General features: G+C 40.4%; 1 protein-coding gene across 5 annotated transcripts in view; it reads left to right on the top strand.

Moving 5' to 3' along the window:
* The first annotated feature begins 7216 nt into the window (after positions 1–7216).
* The window catches only part of SMAD5 (SMAD family member 5), a 29827-nt gene continuing 10866 nt past the window's right edge, over positions 7217–26177 (top strand). Inside the window, exons 1-3 of one of the 5 annotated variants that reach the window (XM_074884231.1) lie at positions 15189–15356; positions 22901–22977; positions 25037–25639. In XM_074884231.1, the coding sequence (XP_074740332.1) occupies positions 25237–25639 (403 nt within the window). In that variant the 5' untranslated portion in view covers positions 15189–15356; positions 22901–22977; positions 25037–25236. Of the gene's footprint in view, positions 7357–15188; positions 15357–15581; positions 22978–25036; positions 25640–26177 lie in introns of those variants that run through there. The other 4 variants (XM_074884228.1, XM_074884229.1, XM_074884232.1 and 1 more) reach the window with 4 other exon arrangements.

Here is a 26177-nt window from a genome sequence, read left to right as displayed (position 1 = left end):
CAATCTTTCATGGTCATTTGAAAGTTAAAACAGATCCTCCTCCTCCAGACAGTCTAGTACAGTGAAAGCAGCTTGTTACAAAACATGGTTAAGAATGTTTAAATAAAAATATGTAGAATAAAGAAGGAACTATTCATGATGCATCACTCCTCTGACAGGCTGTGAAGTTATTTCACCCTTCAACACAAGTGCTACAACATAATGGAATCCCTACTGGGTGTTTTCATGCCTACCAGAACATAAAAAAAAGCATAACAAAATGCCCAGTGTGCCCCTAACTATTAGCTTGGATGAGTAAGAAGGCCAAGAGAAAACAGTGGCACTGTGGGAAATATTTGTGGCGGAGGAAGGAAACAATAACTGAAAGTGATAAAAATGGATGATTCTCGCGCAACCATGCATCGGCCAGGGAAGCGCATTGTGCCCCTTGCAACGGAGGACAATCTGCAAACAGAGCATCAATATAGACTATGGGTTTTTTTTTTTTTCTCTCTCTCTGCTACCATAAAGAATTTTAAAAGCCAGATTTAAAAAAGACCTCCAGTTGGGAAAGGAGGCCGTTTCTGGCCCTTTTGGTTACAAAAAGGACCATTCAGCTTACAAGCAAGACTATGTGAGAGATACTTGGAATGAACCATTTCAATCTATTCTTTTTTGCTTATAATTTACTAAGAACATGAAATGGGCACAGATGTAGCACTGCAGTGTGCCAAAGTGGGGCAGTAAATGGTGCATTAACACAGAGCTGAATTCTGCTGTCGTTAATCAGGCCCTATTCAGAAAGCGAGCAGCGAGGCTTTTGCCTGCATAAAACACCCATATGACTTGGCCTTTAATATACAATAATCTCATTTAAATTTTACTGAATTCACTGAACTTTATGAACTCAGAGTGGTTGCTCAGGTACATGTTAATGGTGAACCGTCTGTAATTCATAATTTGCTCCAAAGAAGCTATTAACTCTTAATGGTTTTTTTCTCTGATTTCCAGTGCAGACTGAAAGCACTTCTGAGGCCTTGCATCTTATTTGATATTTAAATGCAAAGAACCTAGGAAGAATTGTCCTGAATTATTGTCATTTATAACAAGGAAGTGAACTTTTATGGAGGTCCAAAAGCCCTTCTGTACTCAGAAGCTGGGTTGGTTTAACTTTGTTCTCCCTTTGCATTGATGTAGCTTCATAACCACCCAACGGGAAGTGATGGTTATAGTGTTGTAAAACTGGTGGAAATAACAGGATTATCTTTGACTAACCACAGGTTTTTCCACATCAGGAATTTGAACAGGCTGAAAGTATTCTGCCCCCAGACGTTTTTTTTTTTCCCTTTTAGAAGAAAGGACTAGATAATATATTCAGGGCTGATACATGGCATTACGCTCTTCTCAGTACAAAGCCTGTGGAAAGAACGAAAGGCAGGCAGGGGAAGCAATCAGACAGAGACAGACCTCCGCAAATGAAAACTGCTATTTCTTCAAGTTAGAAAAAGGTATTTGTCAGTCAGGTGAAGGGTAGGACCTGAGAAAGCCATCCTACTCAGCATTTCTGTTCTCCATAAATTTTGGAGCCACCGGCAACAGTACCAATGTGTTGTAATTTGAGAGAAAACCTTGAGTGCTCATTGAAAGCTTCTCGTAGTCTCACTTCGTTATCATTCATCCTCATTTCCTGCAGCAATCCTAGCCTGCAGAAGGGAAAGTCCACTCTCCTTCCAGCTCTCCAGGCTGGAGCAGCTCCCTGGGGTGTGTGATGGTGCGAGCAATGTCTCTGCCTTCCGCTGGGGATCTCCTCGAAGGTGCGTGAGGGACCCCCAGTGCCCTGGTTGTACCCACAGTCACCTTCCAGTTCTTGCAGAGGTGAGCAGCTGGTGGCAGTTTCTCAGCTCTCTAAACTGGTCGTGAATCACTCAAAACTTTTCAAAACTCTTGGTTTTGAAGGTACCAGGTTTCCTGTCTGAACTTCTCCCGATATCCGTTCAGCATTGTTGTTCTTCCGCTAGGAATATTTTTTCCTGTCTATGAAAATAATTGCAGTAATGTTCACAAGATAAAAATGGAAGCATGCTGCATGTATTCAATATATTTTTTTTATACCAAGCCTTCATTAATATCACTATTCATAGAAGTAATTGTATGGAAAACAGAAATTCCAATTTTGCCGGGTTTGCTATTGGTCTGGTTCCATAAACACTAACAGTGTTAGAAAATTCCGAAAATCTTTTATTTCACATTAATTGAAGTAACTATGCCAACATAATATGATTGTTTTCCTTTAAAATTGAATGGTGGTAAAATTGGCATTATTTTATGTCAGTTCTCAATTTGCATCAGAAATATTCTAGCTAGTGGTATAAGCTGGCTTATGTTCAAATTTTTCAATTATCCTTTTACTTCTTTTTAAAATGGTCACTTCTCTGGTGAATGGATCAAATGTTAATGACGTTTGAAAGGGGCTTTTTGAGCCGTGTAAGACTTAATAAAACCATAATTTTGAATTTTATTGCTTTGGTGGGGAAAAGCAGTTAATTAGGAGTACCATGGTAAAGAAAACTGCTTTTTGGCTCTGCCTACTAACTGGTTTATTCTTATAAACAATTGGTCCCACTTAATGACCAGACCATACTGTATTTATTAGCTACTGTCAAGCATTCCCAGACCTCATAGTTTTATGTCTGTGAAACACTTGCATATTATGATCTCATCTCATGATACAGAATCTCTCTATTCAAGTTTATACATGACGTGGAAAGTCTCCGAGATGTACTCTGAGGTGTAAAATTAGTGTCATTCCCTTGGAATGAAAGAGACGTGCCAATTTATATCAAGTGAAGCTATGGCCCACAATGTCTCAAAGACATTTGCTTTTGTCTAGCAAACAAGCAAACAAACGTTCTTCATTTCTATGGAAAATTACGCTTATGTCTCTCCTTGCTCATGTACAGAAGAAGATCAAAGATGGCACAATCTCTTCTTGCAAGGCAGCGTTTCACTACCAGACAATTAATATGATAGTATCAGGGAAATGAAAATCTATTCTGTGCCTAGGTGTTTCCCCTCATGGACTGGAAAACTACTTGGTTTATCATTTTCTGTCTTTAGGCAAAAAGGTAACTCTTATTTGCATGTTTGTCAGTTTGTGCTTGAGAGTGCAAGATTTACTTAAAAACAAGCTCAGCCAGCTAAATGAAATGCCAATGGTCTTATTATTCTGAGAGAGCAAAGCACTTAAGCCCATGATTAAAATGAAGTTAATTGAATTTAAGCGTGTGCTTAAATTAAAGCACAGTCATAAATACTTTACTGAACAGACAGGAGATTATTCTCATGTTAAATGTAAACTAATCAGTATTTTCCTAAAACTGAGGTTTATAGCCTCCTATCAGCAGTTCCAACTATCCCACTAATAAAAACTGGCACCAAAGTCAGACTTTTCTAAGAAATTTTTTCGACAGAATGAAGATCAAGGTGCTGATTATATAATAAATTGGCAGAGTAGGTTTGAAACAAGAACACAAATATTTAAATCTGGGTGTGATGAGTTATGTATAAGAAAGGCAGGAAAGAGCTTATTTCAAAGTTGAATTGTGTGGCTTTCTCAGAAACACATCTTTGGTAATCTAGAATGGAAACACCTCCCTGTTCTATGAAACCCCAAAATGTCAGTATTTAAGGGGCAGGGGGAACTGCAGTGCAACTACAGCTGCTCTGTGCTTTTACACCCGAGATCCTCTGCATCAGGTTAGTCTTTGGAATTCAAAATTTGGGGTTGAATTAAAAATTTCAGCTCTGAGTTGCCACTGATATATCTGACTGATTTTGGACACGTGGCATTTTCTATCTGAACTTCATTTTCTTTGTATTTCCAATAGGAATGAAAATGCTTTTCTCAGAAAGTGTAATAATTAAATATTCATGAAGTATTTTGCTGTCCTTTTGAGCTGGACCAAAGAAACTCTGCACTAAATCTGTCCCATTGTCATATATAGATTTGTTAAAATACCTTGTGAAATACGTTGCATTTTACTGCTAGTTTAGGGAAGAAGGAGAACTGACAGATGGAAAAGTTCAGCTGCAATCCCATCTCATCACTGTCAAAACACAAGTTTTGGAAATGACTCTTCCATTAGATGTTCCTCATTTGCATTACTGTTTTAAAAGGATTTTTTTTTTTTCTATCAAAACACAATTTTTCAAATGCCAATGCTTGTCCTTCCTGCTACCATTTTCCCTTCACAGAAAATGTAAAAAAGCCATCTTTTTTCCTGTTTGGCATGAAGGGAAGTTTCCCATTCTTGCACAGCTCTGGTATCGCGGGAAGAGACCAGATGCACATTTCAAAACATAACACTCGTTGTTGTACATAATGATATAAAAATGTGGATGAAAAGATGTTTTATGGTTAGTTCAGTTAGTATCTGCGTTGGGCTAGAAGCTCTGCACAGTTGTGCTCTGCTATACTGAAGCTTCACTAAATTGAAGCTTCTATTTAAATTACCTTTAATGTGGAGTTCTTAATAATAGTTTCTTAATGTAGATTAGAATAATTGATGCATTTTTGAGTTACATAGTGTAAACTCATTAGTGACTTTGCTCCTGAACATACTGAGAAAGTCAGAGTAGCACGCTTAACAATTTCACAGTTTTTGACCAGAAGAGTTTTATTTCTATTGACAGATGCATTTATATGTGTAATTTGTAAATATGTAACAATATTTGTAGAATGGTGGAGAGGCAGAACTGGGATATCACACAGTTTGGAAAAAACGCAGACCAGAATTTGTGGTATTTTAGACAATAAAATACGGCTGCAGTGAGATATCAGCTTCAGGATGAAAAGCAGTTCTAACAGCATGTGAAGAACACAAGTGTGACCCTGCCGGGTGGGATCAAAGGTCTGGCTGGCTGAGTGTCCTGCCCCACAGCCGGCCACAGAGGATGCCCAGAGGAAGAATCTAAGTACAGGCACTCGCACAGCAATTTGCAACCAAGGGACTTCCAGAGCCAGAGGTCGGTGTCTTTATATTTAGCCCTTTAACGGGTTTTTCCTTTGTGAATTTGCTCCGTCACCGGTTTTGGTTTTTGAACTCATGTAAACTTTCAGTACCCACAATGTTTGGAGGCAGAGATTTGAACCCCTTATTACACTTTGTGTCTTCTCAACAGCCTGCAGCTAAGCTTCCTCTCACCTCCTCCAGAACTGGAAGACAAAGTCTTCTTTCACCTTCCCTGTTCCACTTGGGCTTTCTGCAGATGTCTCTAATATCCCTTCTCAGCTGTTTCTTTTCCAGATGGAAGAGGCTATTTAGACATTTCCTGCACAGGACCCATTTGATGCTTCAGATCACTCTTTTTGGCCTTGTCTGTCCCTCTGCCAGATGTAGCATTTCTTTTTGAGACAGAGAACCGGCCCTCTGCATGGAGCCTGAGATGCAGGTGCACCAGGAATTCACAGCGTCAGAGCGATCTTCTTTGCTTTGTTTGCCATTCCTTTTGTAGCAATTCCTGCCATTCAGTGCACTCCTTGGTCATCAAAAATACATTCAACACCTGCATCGAACTATTATAAAATATTGTTTCTGAGTCATAGTATATTAGAGCACGTCATCTTGGATGTGACTTCACTCCCATGTGTGCAATTTTCCATTTATATTTACATCAAATTTCATCTTTTGTTTCCCACTCAGTATGGTGAACTCCTTCAGTTCTTCACACCGAGTCCTCATCTACACTTTCCTAGACAACTTTGTTATCCACAGATCGTCTTACTGCCTTCTCCAGCTCACTCAGCAATATGCTGAGCCGCACCAATGTGCACACGCTTGCCTGTGAAATTCCACTTCCCTCTGCTGTGAAAAGTAACCAGATATTGGTGCTCTTTGCTGCCTTTCTTTTGAGTAGTTATACCTTCTTAGGAGACCATTACCTCCTTTCCCCTGGCAGATTATTTTCCCTGAGAAAGGTGGGGGTCATTGCCAAGAGTCTTTTAGAAATCCAGGTAGAATACGTCAAGAAGAATATTATCATCCTCACACTCTGGCCAAATCCTTCAAAAAAATCCAGTAGTGTTCTGCAAAGTCTGACTTTCCTTTGGCAAGCCACACTCATTCTTCCCCACCTTACCAGGGGTGTCTGAACCTTCCTTTCTACTGTTGGCTCAAATCTTGCCAGATAATTGGAGCTCTGGCAAGGGAATTTAAGCTTGCAGTGTGAGGCGGACACAAGGTTTCTCATGAACTAGGGTTTGAGAGAGCTGAGCTGATCATTTGGACACAACCCTAGTCATCTTCATGAAGGCCAATGGCTAATGATCAGACATAATCACAATAATCTCATTATTTTAGTAAAAAATGCTTTCATTCTGCAAGCATCTAATCGCATGAATTTTATTTTCTGTTTTAAGTGGTTCTTTCAAGGTGTACAGCTGTCAGACTGTTCCTATTAACTGGACTTTGAAACCTCTATGAGCCCTGTTGTCAACAAGACTAATCAGCATTTATTGTGTTTAGTTCAGTAGATTCACAGAGAACGATCTGCCTTTTGCAGAATTATACTCTCATTTATAGATATTACTCTGTGGTTTTGCCATCTTTGTATATACCCACAGAGTGATAAAATGCAAATGTAGAAGGCCTGGTACAAAGATCATTCATACTGTATAACTGTATTTTTCACAGGAAAAGCATCATTATCCTAATTAAACTGGTCCATTTTGAGGTGTGTGTGTGCATGTGCACATAGACATACCATCTGAATGCCTTAAATGTGTATATATATATTTATATGTGTATATATTTCTATGTATATGTATTATACATGTATATACACTTTTATATCCATTAAATGCATTCAGAGTGTGAGTGTTCTTTCTCTGCAGAGAGACTTAATGCAAAGAGTCAATACACCGTGACTGTAGTCGTTCCCATTTTGCAAACTAGATAAATTATTCACTGAAAGGGATCAGCCAGCTCCGGCAAAGCCAGGATTTACACCGGCAAAGCGCTTTTGATCTACGGATTGTACGAAAGACACAGCACAAAAGATGGCTGCGTTGCATCGGACCGAAGAGCATTATTACAGGATGAAGGAAGGAAGCAAAAATAGACTTGACACACAAGTATTGCAGAAAGTTTCTAAAGTGGGAATTTGAATTCTCTGCAGCCAGCTCTGGGTGTGCTGCTGGGTGTGTTACCCGATCCGGTCCCCGCTCCCCGGCAGGCTGGGGACCCTCGGCGCTGGGCTCCTCCCCAGCCGCCCTGCCGCCAGCATGAGAGACACAGGGAGAGAAATAGAAATCACTTGGAAGGGAGCTAGCGAAAAAATAAAGGCTCAGAAAATGGAGCTGCAGTAAGTTGCTGGAAGGTAAAGCTGTGTTCATTTGTTATTGGTCGGTTGCTTTTTTTTTACGAGAGCCTGCCTGCCACTTAATTTGTTGAGCTTTGAAGTACGTTTTGCAGCAGGGAGAAGGAGATTCGTGGAGATGGCGTCACTTTATAAAAGTTTCCAGATTTTACTGAGCTTCTTGTTTGTTTTCTTTTTTTTTAAGGGGGGAGGGGGGCGTGTTGTACTATTCGTAATGCAAGTGGGCGATGTGGCTGAGATCTAAATATACGTCTGTGAAAACAGAACCCCTGAGATAGCGACACCGATAGCAGAGGCTATTGTTAACTTTGGGGATTCCAATTAAATCCTGCAATGTGAAATATTTATTTAATTACTGGATAGAGAGCAGGAATTCTCTCTGACTACACTAATGGAGTCAGAATAATGCAGTACAGGAGAGTTTTTTCTCCTACCCTTCCCCACCCCCCCAATCTAAATAGCTATAGGCAAGCACAGGCTAGAATATGAACACTAAATGACAAAAATTTTCAGCTTTGTTTTAGGAGTTATATTTCAGTCGGGTAAGCAAACGATATTGCATGTATTTTTCCGTATCTTCAGCTCAATCCAAACATAACATTCCAAAGGATAAAATCTGTTACAAAATAAAACCGACTTCGTGACAGCTGAACTTCTACGCAGAGTCTAAAAAATATCTAAAAGCGCCTCGAGAATCCTAAATGTCATTCCCAAGATGTGGTGAATTGTAATTAGGGTTGTGAACTATTTTAGTGACAGTGCCTTACATGGGGCCCATCTAAGCAGCTGGAGCATTTAGGAACTTTTTATTTTTTTCTTTACTGTGTGACATATGAAGGTGTTTAGACAGTAACAATAACCCTAATTTATTTCAGATTTGCAAAAATGTAACCAAAATTGAAAATGTGTTGTTTGCCTTTTGATTTTCCTTCCTGTATTTCCCTTTAAAACATATGTCATAGTGCAGTGCTTAACCGTGGAAGAAAACTTATCAACAATAAAATAGTGAATGAAAAATAGTATTTTTTTTAATGAGGAAAAATCTATTTTGTAATTTTCTCATCTTACTGGCTTCTCAAAAAAGTTTTAATTTTTGTTTTAGAAAATGATCCACTTCCCTGTTCTCCTAACAAAAAGCAAAGAAAGGAAAATAAAATTTCTGTGGAAATTTTGTGAAGAGAAGCAAATAGCTTGTAACATGCTGTCCAAAACCTGCATGACACTATGCCCAAAAGCACTTTAATTTTATAATAGACATTGTTATGCTTGTCTATGCAGATCTTGATACTGCAGAGGAAATTGTTAAACCCAACTATTTGGTCATGAGGGTGTAGAAAAAAGTTGTGTCCCTAAGTGTGCCACGAAATTTAAATACAAGTTGTAAAGGCCCAGCGTCCTGTAACTTGGGGACTTTGGCAGAAATACAGCCAGAAGGAGAAAGTCAGGTCCTGTCGGTTCCTACCTGAGAAAGCTTGAGTACTCTGCATTGCCATCGCTAATTGTTTTGTGTTGTGAAATCCTGAGGTGATAAAACTGCTGTTAGAAAGTTGGCTTGTGAGTAATTAAGCGTAGGTCTAGCTATTAAAACCTGATTTGTTACTCATAGGCTACACTCATCTGCTGCATCTTCTCTCAAGATAAACTCAGTGTCCTTTTCACTGGTCTAAGCCAAAAGTATCTGCATAATGAATGGAGAGAGATTTTAGCAATAGGTATTGTTTGGATGTATATAGTGGGATGAATTCTCTTTATTGTGATAGGTACAATTATTGTATTAGATCACTTTAATTCAGACTGTTCCCTTTTCCTTTCCTTTTTTTTATTTCCAGAGGAAATGCTGGAGGATATGTGCCTTTCTTCATTTAAAGTTTAAAATACTGATATTACTCACAAGCAAAAGTTTCATGTTTTTTTTTTAAATTTCTGTTTCAGAGTGTTTGTTATATTCAAGCTTCTCCATAGAGTGGGTGTAACCAGGAGAAGAATTTGGCCCATGATGCGAGCTAAATTTTCAGTGCTTCCACTATTTAGAGCTCTGTTGCACTAAAAATAGTTTTCCTGTGGTTTTGGCCATGGAGCCACAAATACAAGTTTTCAGTGCACAGTTATTGTGGATGTTGGTCCCAACTATTGCTACAAGAAATGGAATTCCAGCTCATAACTGTGTCAACAGATGATCATGTTGAGTGTGAGGCTGCATGTTAGATCTCCTCGCTGTCGCAGAGCGAGAATGCGTCCCACCCAAACACCAGTCCCTTCCAAAAGGGACCGTGCTCAGAAGGCAGCGCTTGGGCTGGGGAGTGAAGAGCTCTAGGAAAAACTGGGTCTGTGCAGGCGATAACGTCGAAGAATACACCCAGGAGGCTCCACGTTTGGCTCGCGGTGTGGGACATAAAACAAGTGGTAGGGAAGCGAGTAAATCTTTAGGAAGAAAAGAAGACGCAGTTTTGTTCATGGCTAATTTTGAGCCGTTTTCATAAAGGAAAAATCTCATAGTAACCGCGTGGTTATGGTATGTAGAAGGAGGTTAACGGTGATGTTAGATTCGTTTGTACTACCTTTTCTATCCCACTTCTATGGCCCAACCTCTCTGTTGTTCACAGGTATTTGGTCTGGTTGTTGCAGACAGCTTTTAGGAGGCAGGGGCCATCTTTCTTCTGAGCTTAGCAGCGGGTGTCAGACTCCACAAAGTGTTCTTACAATGTGAGGTCATGTTCTGGAAATAGTTGAAAATCACTGATTTAGAAGAATAAGAGTACTACACGTTTCTGTACAGCTGATGCAACGGTGAGGGCAAGCTGGGGGATGGTCTAGAAAAATAGCAACACTGGAGGAATATTCAAAGGAATCGTGCCATTTAAAATTCTTTTCTTTATCATTTCCTCTGTGAGAGCAGTGTATTACTTTGTGTTAATCAGCTGGGACATTTTTTCCATTCCTCCGGGAAGGTTTCCACCCCCTGTTCCAAGAGCAGATCCAATTTAGCAGTACTCTGCCCTGACCAGACTCTAGCCACAGGTGTCAATGGAAGATGTGGACTTTGCGACAGTTCTCAGGCAAAGGCTTCTCCTATTCATTACTTCTTATATGTCTTACTCTTCCGGCAGGGTCCTTCTTCCCTTCTTAGGATCTGGCTTTTTTTTATGTTTTCCAGACATTTATTTCTTGAATAGTGTGTTCAATTTTTCACCTTTAGCTGACTCTCAGATCTGTCAAACTGGATATTTCACCCCCAATATATTCACATTTTTATTCTGTAGAGTGTGAAAAGGCACCGTTGAGCTGAACTTACAAAACCTTTACATTATGTCTTTGTTTCTAACATCTCCACAGATGTGCCAGTATTCAGTTACATGTCTCATCTCATTTATTCTTCCAGTCTAGGAAGAACAGCTTGCAGCTTTAAACTTGCTGGGAAGTTTACCTTTGGCTTGCCTTTCCCTCCCCTGGTCTACAATTTCATGTTAACGTCTTATATCTGTAGCTTCAGGAAACAAGACTAATTCTTCCCTCCCTTTCTCTGTACTGCTCTGTGAGTTGAGTCATGCAAGGTACCCAGAAGTGTGGCTGTAACAATAACAGGGTACATAATTTATTCTCCTAGAATTCAAAGGTTGTGAGCCAGCTTCACAGGAGCCTGCACCACCAAAGGCCTTGTAGATAAACATTTTTAATGTGTTTCCTCCAGACACTAAACTATTTTTTTCTTCATTTTCTTACATACGTGATGCAGTGTACACGACATTTGTGTAGCCTTCGCATTGTGAGGCAGCCACTCGACCATCTCTCGGGCTCGTTCTCAGCGTGCTGTAAATTGCGGGGTTATTTAAGAGGACCAAATGGCCAGAGCGAATGCCACCTCCCTTTCCACTTGCTGAACTCTGCTCAAACATAACACTGTTTTTCTGCCTCAAAAATATATGTAAAGGTATGTATAGTATGTTAGCCCCTCCTTAGCCTTTCCCACCCTGAAACTTTTCAAACAGGGATGGCATGTTCCTTTCTTCACTGCCAAAAAAAAAAAAAAATTCCTTTCTCAGCATTTCCCCCCTTCCCCCATTTCTTCTCAGCTGACAGCTGTGAGAGTGGAACTTTCTTGAGCTATCCTATCCATTTCCCCCAATTCTGTTTTTAAGCTAGATTTGGTTTAAATATCCAAGCCATCTTTCACACTACAGGAATTTTTTAACACAGTTATAAAGTGGCTTTGCAAATGTTTAATGTGGGTAGAGACATGGTAACTGTTTATATATATATATTTTTTTTTTTAAACAACATTCTCCCCTCTCCCCTCAGCAATTTAGAAAGTTGGTAGGGAATTAAACTGAACAATGCCATCATTTTAGAAGTCACAGGAAGGCTAAAGTTTCATAATAAAACAACTTTTTTCAAGACTATTTCCTTATAATTCAAACGATCTATTTGTTTTTTCAAACTATTCATTTCTAACCAAACAAAAAATCTCATTAGGGGCTCATATTCAACATAGGGAGAGAAAAATCAAAATAATGTAATTTAAGATACTTGTTGAACTTCATGGTTGCTTCTCAACCATGCAAGGCCTGATACAAACCGGTGGTAGTTTTTCTGTTGATTGTTTTGTACTTTGATCGGACTGTAGGGTTATAGCTAGCTCCAGCACAAACACCCACAGTAGCTTTGGTTTATGAGAAGGCAGTTTTCTGTCTTTGTTGCCATTAGACTGTGCGCAAAGGAATGCAAGACAGGTACTTGTACTTTAGTTGACTTTACAAGGCAGGACCAAAAATATGAGCGTGTGCAGTTGTGTCTGCAGAATCTGAACACGCAATTAATAATTAAAACATTCAGGGAAGTAGAAGGTTAGCTAGTCATTTTTCCTTGGATTATCACAGCTGCATGTCTGTGTGTTGGAAAATCTAGGTTTGCCAATGCTAGAAGAGGACTGATGGTTCCATGAGTTGTGAAATTAATGAATTCGTGAAATCACATGATTTCAGGAAACTGTGTCCAGGATGCCTGGAGTCTCCTTGCTGCAAGCCTTTTATTGAACTTGATATGTTATTGGAGTGGAGCCTCTGGAGCGTGCCACTAGAGTTCAGTGATGGAATCCGGTACGAAGTAGACAGTGGTGAAAGTGGTGTTAATTTTATGGTGACCTTAAGGGTACACAGACTTGAATCATCAGATAGCCAATGCTATTTCCTTTGTCCTTCGCTCTGTCCCATTGACTAGAAGGAGATAACTTGGCTTTAGACATTTGGGTTTTGCCCATTAAACATTAGTCTGTGACAAAACGGCAAAAAAAAAGATGAAAACTATTTTTCAGTCAGTAGTTCATATTCATTATTACCATACTCCAAAACAGTCTGTATATTGTGCTTCAGAATCACTGCTTTCTGAGGAGTGGTGTGCTGCAAGCAGATCTGACTTGCCTGTGGGTTTAAATTGAGAACGTCTTGGTTTTGAAAAACTTAGTTTTCCTTGTCCTCTCCCATACACTTGCAGGCACACCTTCAGCTTTCCTCATCACTGGAACTCTAAAACCTCTGCAGGAGGAAGAACACCGGAGCTCCGTGTTGTAGCTTCATCTGACAGTCTACAACTGTTTTGTAACTTCTCAATAAGAGAACATTTTGTTTCGCAGAGACACGACGGCTGGCACATGAACAACACCTAAAATGCCTGCTGCCAATTTGTTGTTTGTTACTTGGTTTATTAATTAAGTTACACAAAAGATTTGGAAAAAGACCAACAGGGGTTTTTTTTGTCCCATATTTTGGACTGCCTGGCCAAAGCAGAACAATTGCTGGTGCAGAGATACATAGGAGTCCCCAAAGGTTAGCTCTGTGCTGAGACTAAATTACACCAAAGCCTTGCTCCTTCACCGCTGTCATGAACTTTAGTAGAGATATCCCGTGGGGCTATTAACTGACCTCTGTGTGGATCTGATCAGAGTGAACTGGTGCTAAAATCTTCTGTTTACATCAAATATAATCAAGAGCCACGTAGCATCGAATCAGAAGAAAAGTTCTTCAAAGCTCAAATATATTTGAAATTGAAACTTCCAGTTTGGCTCACGGGATATTTTTCCCTGTTTCTACAAACTTTACATTGCTTTTTCTTTTTTTCCCTTAATTTACACAAATAAAACATGGGGTTTCATGTGGTTTCTTTTTAGCTTAATTATATGTTTGCATATATACATATATATGTATATATAAAATCACTTTTCATTACATTTGCTTGTTTCTAATATTTTTTTTCAAAAGGAATTTGTTTGATAGCACGATTCAGTTGGCATGCCAGATGCAATTGGTATGCCAGATTTTTAGCTGCTGCAAGATGGTGTAGTTACATGTTCTACAACAGAGATACAAATTTGCATACAAATGATGATTTTGCCTTGTATATCTGTTCCTACACATTTTTTTTTGCCAGAGGAAGAAACTGCTCTGTAGGAATTTCAGTAGTGGATCAGACTAGGATTCAGTTTAGTTCAGCAGTGTGTTTGAAACAGGCTCCAATCAGTCTCCTCAGAGGAAGGCAGCCTTTGGGTTATGAAGTAATCTTCCTGTAGGAGAAGTTTCCTCTTAAAACCACTTTGTAGGCTGAAGTGTGAAATACTTTCCCCTAATTGTGGATGTTCCTGCTGCCCATATAAAGCTAAATTTCTCAATGCTATCAGAGTTTGGGCCTCAACAGTACTTTGTGGCCAGCAGTTCCACCTGCTCGCAGCTCAGCCTTCCTTGCGTTGCTCTAAGGTATCTCATCCTTTGTAAGGGAAACAAGATTTTGCCAGTCCTTCCCTACGATGAGACCTTCAAATGGACGATTGATTTTCATTATCAACGGAAGCAAGCATTCTTCAGATCTAGTGGAAACCTAGGTGGAGTTCCAAAAGTCAGTTGTGTGTTGAAGGCAGTTTTAAAAATGAAAACATTCTGACATCAAGTCAGGGCGTGGAACCCAATTCTTCTTTAATTTACCCTCGTATCAATCAATTTACCAGGTTAAAAATGATAAGAAACGAACAATTATGCCTGCAGCATGCTTAATCAAGGTCAGGCGTTGTTGTGGCCTGTTGGAGGTGGTTTTGGCCTGGTACCTCTCTGAAACTTTCTTCTGTACTGTTCAAAAAATAGCTTTGAGGAAACAGTGGTCATTTCCATTTCACGCGATGGAGACAATTATGCAGAAAGTAGGAGTTTATCCCATACTGCCCTTATATACAGTATGAAAATCCTCATGCTCACAGTCCTTTCTAGAGTCACTCCTAACACTGCTAACATGTTTTCTTGAAGCTTTACCATGTGGTTTTAGTAACCAGCCACCCGAAGGACATCAGCTGTACCTCAGTGCCGTGGTTAAACCCCAGCCGGAGCCGCAGAACAAACCCCAAGCACTGGGGCTGAGGCCGGTGGGTCACTACCAGCCACCAGGCCACTACGGGCCGCCGGGACAGTCGCACACAGCACCGGGAGGGCCGGATCTGCGCCCCAGCAGCGTGGCCTCGGCCCGTGGGCAGCCGTCAGGGCCCTGTGCAGGCCGCGGCGCTCCTCGTGAGGGGATCGCTGTGGGGCGGCGCTCAGCTTGAGGCAACTTTTTTCATCCCTCCGTCGTGGGGTAAATTATTTTTTTTGCCAACACCCCCGAACACCTCGCTTTTTTATTTATTCCCCTGCTTTTGGCGGTTTGTCTCCCTGCAGGCCCTTCCGACACGGCCACTCAACCCGCCCGGCCCTTCCCGCTCCGGCCGCTTCCTCCCGGCTGCAGCGCGCATGCGCGGCGGCGCGCAGAATCCCGCCCGCGCGCTGCCCCGCCCCGCTCCGCCCCTCGCGCACATCCGGGTCCCGGCGCTGGCCCCGCCGGCGCCGCCGCGCCGCTGTCCCCTCCGCGGGCTCCCAATAAAGTTTTGTTGCGAGCGGGCGGGCAGCCGCGGCCCAGCCGGTGCCTCCAGCCTCACGGACAGCCGACCCGTGCCGCCGCCGCCGTGGGGAGGCCGCCTCGCTCCGTGCCCGGTGGGTCGGGGCGGCCCGGGGGGGGATTGGGGGTTGGGGAGGGAGCGGCGGCTCCTCGGCGGCGTCGGGGCGCTGCAGTTCGGGTTCCTGGGGGGTGTGTGTGGGGGGAAACGGGCCTTTTTGGAAACTTAGAGGGGCTGAGGCCTCCCCCGGCCGCGCGGGCCCGGCGGTGACAGGATTTGGGGCGTCCCGGGCCGGGTGGGGGGGGCGGGCGGGCCGCGGGATGGGGTGGGGGGGGCGGTGATCGGCGTGTGGAAGAGGAAGGAGCAGCCCCGGGAGGGAAAGGGGAGCGCGGGATCGCGCTGCTGGGCTGTTAAAACACGCTTCGTGCTGATAAAAATAAGTCCGTGCACGTAACTGTAGGAGCAAACTGTTGCAATGCTAATAAGAGGCTCGGTGGTTTTTGTTTCTTTCTTTTTTTTTTTTTTTCCTTAAGACGAGGAACTCCGCTCTTAGCCGGAGTCAGGCCCGACCGACCGGGAGGGGAGACTCACAAATCCACATGTTTCAAACCCGTCGGTAAAGAGGCGCTTTCCCGCGGAGGCGATGTTAGGGCACACACACTTGTCCACCTTGGCCTTTCTTGCGTGCATCCAGTCCTGACAGCTGCCTGACAACAGATGGACCGCTTAAGTGATTTAGAATGGCAATTTTTGTTTTCTGCGGGTTGTAAACTTAATAGAGGAAATATGGGCTTGTGGTTAAAAGCACAAGACTGGAAATCAAGTGATCTGTGCGCGGTTCCAGTTGTGTAGTTTTTGATGTGACTTTGAGCTAATTACATGAAGATATTTCTCAGTAAAATGAGGTAGGGAGGAACTGTTTCAGCAGTGGTTGTTGAATATGTTATTGAAGAGGTTCAGTAATAGTTGTTGAATCTTTTGGTGGAATCTGTAGGGATTTAGAGATTTTACTTGGTGAATGGCTTGGGCTCTCTGCTTTAGCAAAACCTCCAGAGAATAACTAAAAATTTACATCAGCCTGTAAGTTTCTTGTCACAGAAAATTAGATTGTCAGTATGTGATGGTTTTAGATGAAATCTCTTGCTGGTTTTCATTCCTTTCTTAATTTTAGATAATTTATTTTCCATGGGTGGCTTTAAAATACTGAAAACTGAAATGAGCATTGTTCATTGCGTATCTCAGTTACACAAGTTCTGCACAGAATATCCTTCTGATACTCAGAATATCCTTCTGGTGTTCTGAGGAATCACAGAATTTGATTGAAGAGATGGGGGGAAAAAAAGGTGCAAACACACTATTGCAGTCATGTGCCTATGCTCATCAAAAGCTGTAATACTTTATGAAGTTGGCAGCTGGTGGTAGTGGAAGTTAATAGAAGCAGCAAATAACTTAATTGAAGATGTTTCATAATTGGTGTGTTGTAACTTTTGAGAGTGCCCTGTCTGTGTAGGGTGCTGTTGGATTTAATGTCTTAATCCCTACCGTTTGATAGTGGTTTACTCTTACCTCTGATATTAAAATTTTGTTCACTTGGCCTTGAAATTGCTGCTAAGTGCTTAATGACACTTATTTTTGCAAAACAAAACCAAACCCAACAAACCATGTGCTTATTGGGATACCTGCCTTTTGTTAAACCTTTCTTTTCCTTTCAAATGTGGAGAAAATACACTTGAGGGAGGAATTTTCTTTTTTTCTAAAGAAAACTTTCCTAGTGGAAGCCCAGGATGGACAGTCATGATGGGGATGAGGAAAGGAAAAGGAGGAAGAGAGGCTTCCTCTGCATTTCTTGATGATAAAAGATGACAACAAAAGGTTGTGGTGCTGTGATGCTGCATACGGCTGTGGTGGGTGTTTTTTGTTTGAGGTTTGGAGTTTTAACCTCTGATGGAACCTGCAGTAACAATAACTGCACACTGTACTACCTGGTTCTTGTTATGAAGTCAAATTTTTAATCTTGCAACTTGAGTGGGTGATCTTCCGTGCAGAGTTTTCATGATGATAGAATGTTACCTGGACTGGGGGCAATTCTGTCTCTCAAGATGGGGAGCTCTATTAAGCAACTTTTTTGGTTTATTGGAATGATCTTTGCAAATTATGTTGGGATCTTTAATATTCCAGAGGACACTTTTAATTTCAGAAAAATGTCCTCTGTATTTTCTTTATAGTTCTCTAAGGAAAACTCTAAGAACCCTTTTGTTGTTCTTGGCTGAATTACATACCTGCAGAAGTACTGCTGTGGCAATTCTATGCAAGTCCCTATATCTTCCTTCCCTGCCAGTTAAGTTGGGGTCTTTTTGATTAAAATGCAAGTTTCTTCTAATGTCTATGATAATTTGCTGAAATTAATTTTAACAGATTCATGTTTCTTCTTTAAAGATCTTTAAATGACTTTTTCAGTAGCAACAGGTAAGGAGCTCATGCTCAGAATTAAAAGATTTGTTCTTGTGTGAGCTGAGAACACCTTAGATAGTTCATGGCTAACATTGATAACTCATTAAAAGCAAGTTGAACAGCAGTTTAAGGCTTCTGCAGTTATCATTAGTCACAGTGGAAGTTCCTGCACTGTTTTCTGGAAGCCTTTTTAGCCGTGTTCCTGTGACCACGTAGAGAAGTTTGGCTGGCACTCCAGCGTGCTTGACCAGTGCGGCTTGGCAAGGTGCAGACCGCCGCCTGCCAAGTCTGCATCCCTACTGACCTACCACCAAGGTTGGGCCTGCCAGGACTGTCATCCTTGACAGAGGATCTTTGTCAGAATCGCTGCTACTGATCCACCAGCTATGAGGTAGTGTCTCTGAATTCTGGGTCAGTGGATGTCACAAACTGACAAATTTAGAATACTTTGCCATTCATTCATTCTGTGCAAGGGGGAATAAAAAAAAGCTCGCTGAATTACTATTGTCAGTGTTCCCTCCAAATCCTGTAGCTTTTGTGAACTTGTCACAGTCTTAATGCAATTCAGTTGGAGTGGAAGTGTATACACACACATATACATCTTTATTTTTCTCCTCTTTTAAAGCTTTATGAAAGCGTACAGTCCCTTCTTTCAGGTTATGCTTTTTGTTGCCAATTCACACTTTTAGTGGCAGTATTTAGGATCTTGCTCTTTACTGAAGGCCTTGCATATGGGCATCTGCGTTTTTGGAAGGCTTTGTCCAGCTTGTTAACTTTTTAACATACTTCAGGGTTTGTGAAAACTATAAGATACCCTTTATTTTCCCATTTTTTTTCACTTCAGGTGTAGTACTGAGGTCAGTCCTAGTCACCCACTTGCTTGTCCATGTTCGCCAACGTGCCGATGGAGGTGTAGGCTTTTGTTTTCATGTTTAGTGATGCTCTTACATGTAATTTTAATTAAGAAATGGATGTGAACTTGTAGTTATCTGCTGTGGTTAGAGTAAATCTTAAATAACCTTAAAAACATGAGGCGGTTTCAGGGCTGACTTTCAGATGTGCTGACTACTGTTGATGATGACATCTTTCAACATAATGCTTCTGTTGGAAAGTGCCAGTTAGCTGGAGTAGAAGTGTGAGAAAATGCATGGTTCTGACAAAACACTTAAGGCAGAGAGATTTTGATTCTAGGATGGAATTTGTAGTTTTTAAGAACTTCTACAGAAGCTAATTGCTCAGTAATTAGAGTGGTTGCAGAGACCAGGGCCATGTGAGGGTTGGATTTTTGTTTTCTAAGTGGATGCCTTAAGGAACAGATAATAACTTTTTTAGGCTTGGGAAGTTTTTGGGTTTTCTCCGTCCCTCTCTCCTCCCCTATATCACAGTTAAACTCAAGTTTTGCCATGATGCAGAACAAATTCAAAACTTTCTGTTCTTTAGTTACGCTTTTTCTGGGGTTTTCTTGGCACCAGTTGGAAGTGAGGGTGCTTTTGAAATGCAGTGGAGCTCGGTGTTAGTGAACTCTTTCAGACTGGACCTCGTTTGTGGTATAAATCAGTATCACTTGTATTTTTTTAACAGTAATTTTTGATAAGAGTTTTAAGAAAAAACAGAAGCATCACTTTGCTATCTGAGCTGTATGGCTTTTATGATTCCACTTCCATGTACGCTGTATTACTTGCTGCTTGTGCTGGGCCTCAGAGTTTTTGTTAGGTTTCTTTTAAGAGAGTGGTAGTTAAACACTTCTCAGCTGACAGAGTTAAATGCTTCAGGTTTTTTTCTTAAGCTGTGTTAGATGATGTACAGATGTGGAAATTAAAAGAACAAGTATTGTGTGAGAAAGCCATGTCTGAAGTTGTCAATGCATTTTTTTGTTTGGAGATCAGTCACGGTTAGTAAAATTTTTGAAGATACCAGACAATTCTTTTCTGCTGTTGTTTACGTGTATTATTAGTTAGAACATATTGCCTTACAAGGCATGTTTGAAGCAAAGAAATCTAGTGCTAGTATAAAAGTATTTATCATAGGTTTTGGTCAACTGGATGTGCATTTGGATATGCAAGCCTGGTTCTGATGAAAATACCACAAGTTGCTTTTTGATATAGTTTATAAAGTCTCCTTTCATATTTTACTTACCCTTAAGGGGAGGAGGGGGGAAGAACATGAGTTACATCAAGGATGCTATTCTTCATGGCTAAGATGTTGCACAGGATAATTGAAGAAAAATCTTTTCTGTTGAGAGGCTCTGTCAATGGTATGGAATACGTAGGCCCTTCAAGTTTTAGCCAGGCTTTTTAGCCACTGTGTAACCTTTATTCTTGGTGTGTGTGGAAAAACTGTGGAGCTAACGTTTCTTCTCCGTTTGTCCTCAAGAAGAGGCTCTAATACTCCCATTGCATGGGACTGTGTGCTGGGCTGCAATGCCAGATGTAGACTTGGGAAAATGATAATAAAACCCAAGCACAATCCTGAGCAATTCCTGTCAGGATTTATAAGAAAAGAAAGACCTTAATAAAACCGGGTGAAAGTGATGTGCATGGTTGTACTTTTAGATAGTTTTAAAGAAAATATTGATAACTGAATATAGCATAATATGCTGTAATATACCGTAATTAAGTTTCTGAGGTTTCTGTATGAATGTGTTAATGTGTGTGTGGAGTCAAAATACTTGAGCATTTCTAAGGTTGAACGGGCAGTAAAGCTAAGCACGAGAGCTGAGTGTAAAACCCAGTTTTAACTGCAAATCTGCAGCAGCTCTAATGAACTACCGATTGTGTAGCTAGTTATAAGTGGTGGTTTGTTTATGTTATGAAATTGAGTCTCAAAGCAGCTTCTAATCATGAGCAGTGAAGTTCCTTATTTCAGATTGGATATGCTACAGGAAGCTTTCTTGATTTGCAAACAAGTAAATCAGGCAGGAAGAGAATAGCACTTGTACATGTGCGATACAAGCTTAGTATTGGCAGCAGGAGAGGATGAGGACCGTGTAGCTCTTACCTGTTTTATGCTTATGCTTGTGAAAAGCATCATTCATTGCCACACTGCTTGGGGTGATGGGTTGCTTGGTTAATGGTACTTTAGAGTTGGCACGTGGGAAATTAGTTTGGAATCGATGGCAGAACATGTTACCTCTCATTAAAATAACCACATTGTATGCAATTTTATATTGATCTGTTTTGCTGTGAGTTTTGCTCAGGCCCTTTTGGCCAGAAGAAGATTCCATGATAGTGAATCGAATTTAATGAAGAAGATTCCATGATAGTGAATGGAATTAATCTACTAAACTTGCCAGTTTAATATAGGAGGCTAAGAAACTCTCAGAAGAGGAACTAAAAGGTAGTTGAGTTGCTTAGTATTTGTGACAGTAGATGAGAGGCATTCCATTTCTCCCATCTTCACAACTGAAATGTGATTTGGAAGTTCTGCTGTTAGCCAACTTTGTTTATATCTAGCTGGCTGGAGGTATTAAGAAGGGGTTCAAACAATGGACCTGTTCGCACAACTAGTTTCCTTCCATTTGCTGTAGTCATTAACAAGAACTTTAAATGTATAAATAATGCATGCCCCAAAGTCTAATTTTGATAGAGCGATTCCTTCCTTTTATACTCAGCCGTTAAAAGCCCCCTCATGCTACCCCATGCAATGTATTACACTCCCTCTCTAAAGAGTGTTTGTAACTGGTTTTTTAAATGTAATAACATGTTTTTCAGCTGATGTTCTCTTGTAGCTCAGCTGAAAAGTTATTTAATAAAAGAAGGTAATGCTTAGTAGACCCTCTGCCTCTTAAGGAAATTTAAGAAAGCTTTTTTCCCCATGAAAGTTGTTACGAGCTTCGTCTAGAGGTGCAACAATACTAGTAATTTGTGCAACACTGAATGAAAATGTGACTCCTTAAAGCATTTGGTTTTGTGCTCAAATCTTAGTGACACACTGTTGTACGGCAATCACAGCTCATAACATGCACTTTTAAAGCCTCGGAAGAAATTGATTGCAAATATAGATGATCTGGTGAAGCTGTTCTAAGCAGATGTCGTGATTACTTAAAAACCTTTCAAAAATTAGATGCTGAAATTACATCAAATGCAAGTAGATGTTCTAAATGTGGTTTATGCTGCTGATTCAGAAGTTTTAAAACCTTATAAGAGTTGTAGTTTCTACATAAATACCTGAACCTACTGCTTTGTGACCTTAAATGGCTTCAAAGAAGGAAACAATCTACAAATAATTCATGAAGCTGTGCAATTCTATCTTGTTTTCTTAAGAAAAAGCTGTAAACCTTCAGTATATTTGCCTTCCAAAAAGAACTTCCGAAAGGCCTCCAATGAGATAAATTCAGTGTCATTTGTACTTCTCATATCTATTAGTAGCTTGTTGCAGGGTTTCTTTTTTGCCCTTGCTTTTCTTGAACAGGTAAAAGTATGCTTCAGCAGAAGAATCTTGAAAGCCTCATGGGTGGCCAGAATGGATTTACAGTAAATGCTGTTAAAGTTTCCAACTTCAACAGTCTCGTTTTTCAGTGGTTATAGTACAAGCATGGATGTGGAAACTTTTTCTGAAGAAGTTGAAACAGTGTTGATCAATTCTGTTACAGTGCTTCTGGAATACTTGTAGGTTTTGCTTTTGTTGATAGGTTTCAGACTAATGTAAAGCTCTTAGAGTTAATTATGTTACTCCAAGCAGATTATTTCTAAAATCCTAGTTTATAGGACAGAGTAATTTATCAAAATTCTCTTGACGCTTGCCCTACAAGTACTAGTTCCTGCAAAGCATGATTTTAGTAGAACTGTTCCAATTTTCTTTGCTTTTAGTTAGCTTGTTTATTCCATGAGCATACTTGTGGGTAAATGATGTTGAAATGATATACAACCAGTAAAATTTCATTCCTAGTTGATGCATGTTACTGTTGTGTTCAAAATAGTAAAAAAAAAAACCATAAAATTATACATGATCATAGAATAGAATCCTAGATCTGTACATTTGATTGCTTAATATAGATGGGGCAGCTGTAATGGAATAGATCAGGGTGGCAACAGTCAAGAGGTGTTTCTTAATCTTGTTTGAGCACAATTTAACTATAGAAATTTCTAGTGTGTCTTCTGCCTTGATGATGCTTAAGGTTCTTTGAAAGCATAGCTGAGAAACAAAAATAGAGCTTTTTTTTATTGTCTTCTTTCTGGTCTGACATTCTAGGTGGGTTCATTTCCTTTTTTAGTGGTGTGAGCAATTGCTGGTATCTTACAGCTATTGAATGTACGCGAGGCTTGGAAGTAAGTTAATTGTGACTATAAACAGCTTTTACTTTTTAGAACAGTAAACTTTTATCCTCAGTAAAAGAATAAATATAGTCTGTGTTCTTGGCCAAGTTTATCTCCCTTTATGTATTTCCTGTTACTTTGAAGGGTGCAAAGGTTCTCATATGTGTAATAGTTCCAGGGAACTAAATTATACTTAGGGTGCAGACATGTCCTTATTTCTGAAGAAATAAGGTGATACATGATGGTAGGAGTTTTTTCTTTTTTTAATACCCTCTTTTGAGGACTTACTGAAGCAGTGGGAGACTTCTCTTAATTTCTTTTTTTCCATTTTGTTTTTTATGAGAGCCTAGGAAGAAAGACCTTCAAACAGTTTTTCTGTTTGTTTTGCTTTTCCCAGTTTTTTCCATATTATTGAAACAAAGCTGAATAATCAAAGCAGTACCAATGGGATTAAGCTACTGTGTGGAATAAATGGATTTTTTCCTGTAAAGGGTTTTTATAAGTTTTTTAACTTATACTTTTCATTGTAGCCAAGTGTCCTTGGGTTTGTTCCCTGCTTTCCTCACCTTCCACCTCCCTAGTAGAAAATCTAGGATGATTACATGTGGGACATTATAAATGCTTTGTCTGGGGATGTTTGCCGTATCTTTGGCTGATGATGCTTAATACAAGGTTCTGTTATAGGGAAGTACCCGTCCCTGTGTCTGAGTGAGCTTGTAAATGTGCCGAGACACTTAGAAAAGCCTTATCAGATGACTTTTAGTTAATCAAAGATGGGAGGAAAAAAGATCCCTTTGATTAAAGGTAGCAGTCTAAGAGAACCAGCACAGAGGAACTTAAATCTTGCTTTCCCCCTCACACACACACCTTTTTCTCTTATGTGCAGATTTGGTGTCTCGGGATATATTAGGTGTTCTAATTCGCCATGGTTTATCAAAAGTTGAGAGACAATGTTGTTTGGCAGTCTCTGTAGCAAGAAAGGAAGCATCTTTTGTTATTGACATCCTTTCTCTTAGCTCTGCTCTTGCTTTTTGCCAGCTGCTCATTGTCTATACTTGCTTATTTAGTATTCACTAGGGATTTTACAAGTTCTTATCAGTTCGTTGCCACAGCACATCATTTCCTCTTGTCATCATTACTCCTTAAATTGGTGGGGGGAGGATTTGCATTAGAGCTGGTGAGTGGTAGAAAACACCACCATTCATGAGCGCTGAGATGCAGTGGTGTTCTGCTCCTCTCCTTTCTGTGGCAGCTTGTAGTAAAGGTCACATTTCTAGTACTTAGTCTGCCATGCCTTTTCCCCCCCTCTTTTTCTGGGGAGAAGAAAACAATTTTTTTTTTTTGTCAAAGGCTAAAAATATCCAGTCCTTCAAATATTCTTAAAAGATAGAAGGAAGTGCAGCATAAAAATAGCCACAGCTGAAAAGGTTGGCCACCTTTCTGAGTGGCTGGGGAAGGGCTGGTTTGGGGGTTTTTTTATTGGGGTTTTCTTTTAATTGTTTTTGGTTCTCTTAGCTATCTACAGTTTATTCCTCACTTTTTTTAGTACTCTTCAAAAACAGGAGGTACCTAATTAGAGCTCAAGAACAAGCAGATGCTTTAATATTTTCTCCTTTTGGGAAATAAAGATCCATTTGAGAACCTGAGCACTGCTGTGCAGTACTGGCTGTGGAACTACTGGTTCCACCGTGCCACTTTCCTGTTTCTTCACAATAAGTTCAACTCTTCTGGCGAAGCACTGTGACGGGGATATATCAGTTTCAAAGCATATTCCCCAAGCCTGTCTTCTGAAGCAAAGTCATGGATTTAAGGAATATTGTTAACAGAAATCGTGCTGTCCCTTAACTGTCCTTTTTCCCCACTAATCATTAATGCAAGAACTGGGAACTCTGATCATGTTTTACTTTATTTAGCTTTGAGGTGAGGTCCTGATACTTCTGGGATTTTGTTTTGAAACAAAATCAGGTGCAGTGGCTAGGATTGAAAGGGAGATTCTTTTAATATCTGCCTTTTTGTTTTACCACATTCATTACTTGTTTACTAATTACTTATTAACTTATCTTTTTAATAGAACTGAATTGGAGGAATCGATCATTATTTCTGATGTGAAGACTTCATCACTGACATCTATATGTTCGTTTGTCAGCCTCCAAGAAAAAATACAACTCATCAGTGGCAATAACTGCTTTTGGCATACACTGACATTTATTTGAAAAAGCAAATAAAACCAACAGACAGAACCCAACAAACCTTTTTGAAGACTTGTGTCAAATGACGTCAATGGCCAGTTTGTTCTCCTTTACTAGCCCAGCTGTAAAGCGTCTGTTGGGCTGGAAACAAGGAGATGAAGAGGAAAAATGGGCAGAAAAAGCTGTTGATGCTTTAGTAAAAAAGCTGAAAAAGAAAAAGGGTGCTATGGAAGAACTGGAGAAAGCCTTGAGCAGTCCAGGACAGCCCAGCAAGTGTGTTACTATCCCCCGCTCTTTAGATGGACGACTTCAGGTTTCTCACAGGAAAGGCCTTCCCCATGTAATTTACTGTCGTGTTTGGCGTTGGCCTGATCTACAAAGCCATCACGAGCTGAAGCCGTTGGATATTTGTGAATTTCCTTTTGGATCTAAACAGAAGGAAGTCTGCATCAATCCGTACCACTATAAGAGGGTGGAGAGCCCAGGTATGTTGGAACGTGGCTGTTAAAAACTGAACACAATCTCCAGGAACTGCTTACTGTTCACTCCCTCCTCCTCCTCCTTCAGTGCTGTATAACAAATTACGTTTGGTGTGTGAGGGAGTTTGGAAGAGGAATGTTCAAAGTGTGTTTTCCTGGTGGGGTTTTGGGGAGGTGTGTTGTCCGTTCTGTACTAGCTGTTTCTGTTAAATCATGCTTTTCCCACAGATCTCTTAAGCCTGCTTAAAGTTAGTGGCAAAGTCCTCATTTGTAATGAAATAGAAAACGGTGGTCAAAAGACTTCAGTTTCTTTGAGAGACTTGTTTAAAAACCTCAGTCCTTGCAAGGAGGTGGGTAACCTTCTTTCAGGGCCTTAATATTTCATCAGAGTAATCTGAATTGAGATTTAAAAAAATAATTCTAGGATGTAGTCTTTCCCACTTGATTTCCCATTGGCAGGCAGCAGAGCTGGACAGAACTGAGCATGATGATCAGTCAGAGCAAGGTACATACCAAATTTGTGCCAGGCAGCAAGTCTGCTGTT

This window comes from Strix uralensis, chromosome 14 (genome assembly GCF_047716275.1).
Source record: "Strix uralensis isolate ZFMK-TIS-50842 chromosome 14, bStrUra1, whole genome shotgun sequence".
In the NCBI taxonomy this organism is placed as follows: Eukaryota; Metazoa; Chordata; class Aves; order Strigiformes; family Strigidae; genus Strix; species Strix uralensis.
The sequence above is the reverse complement of the archived record's forward strand: the minus strand, read 5'-3'. Positions and strand labels throughout refer to the sequence as shown.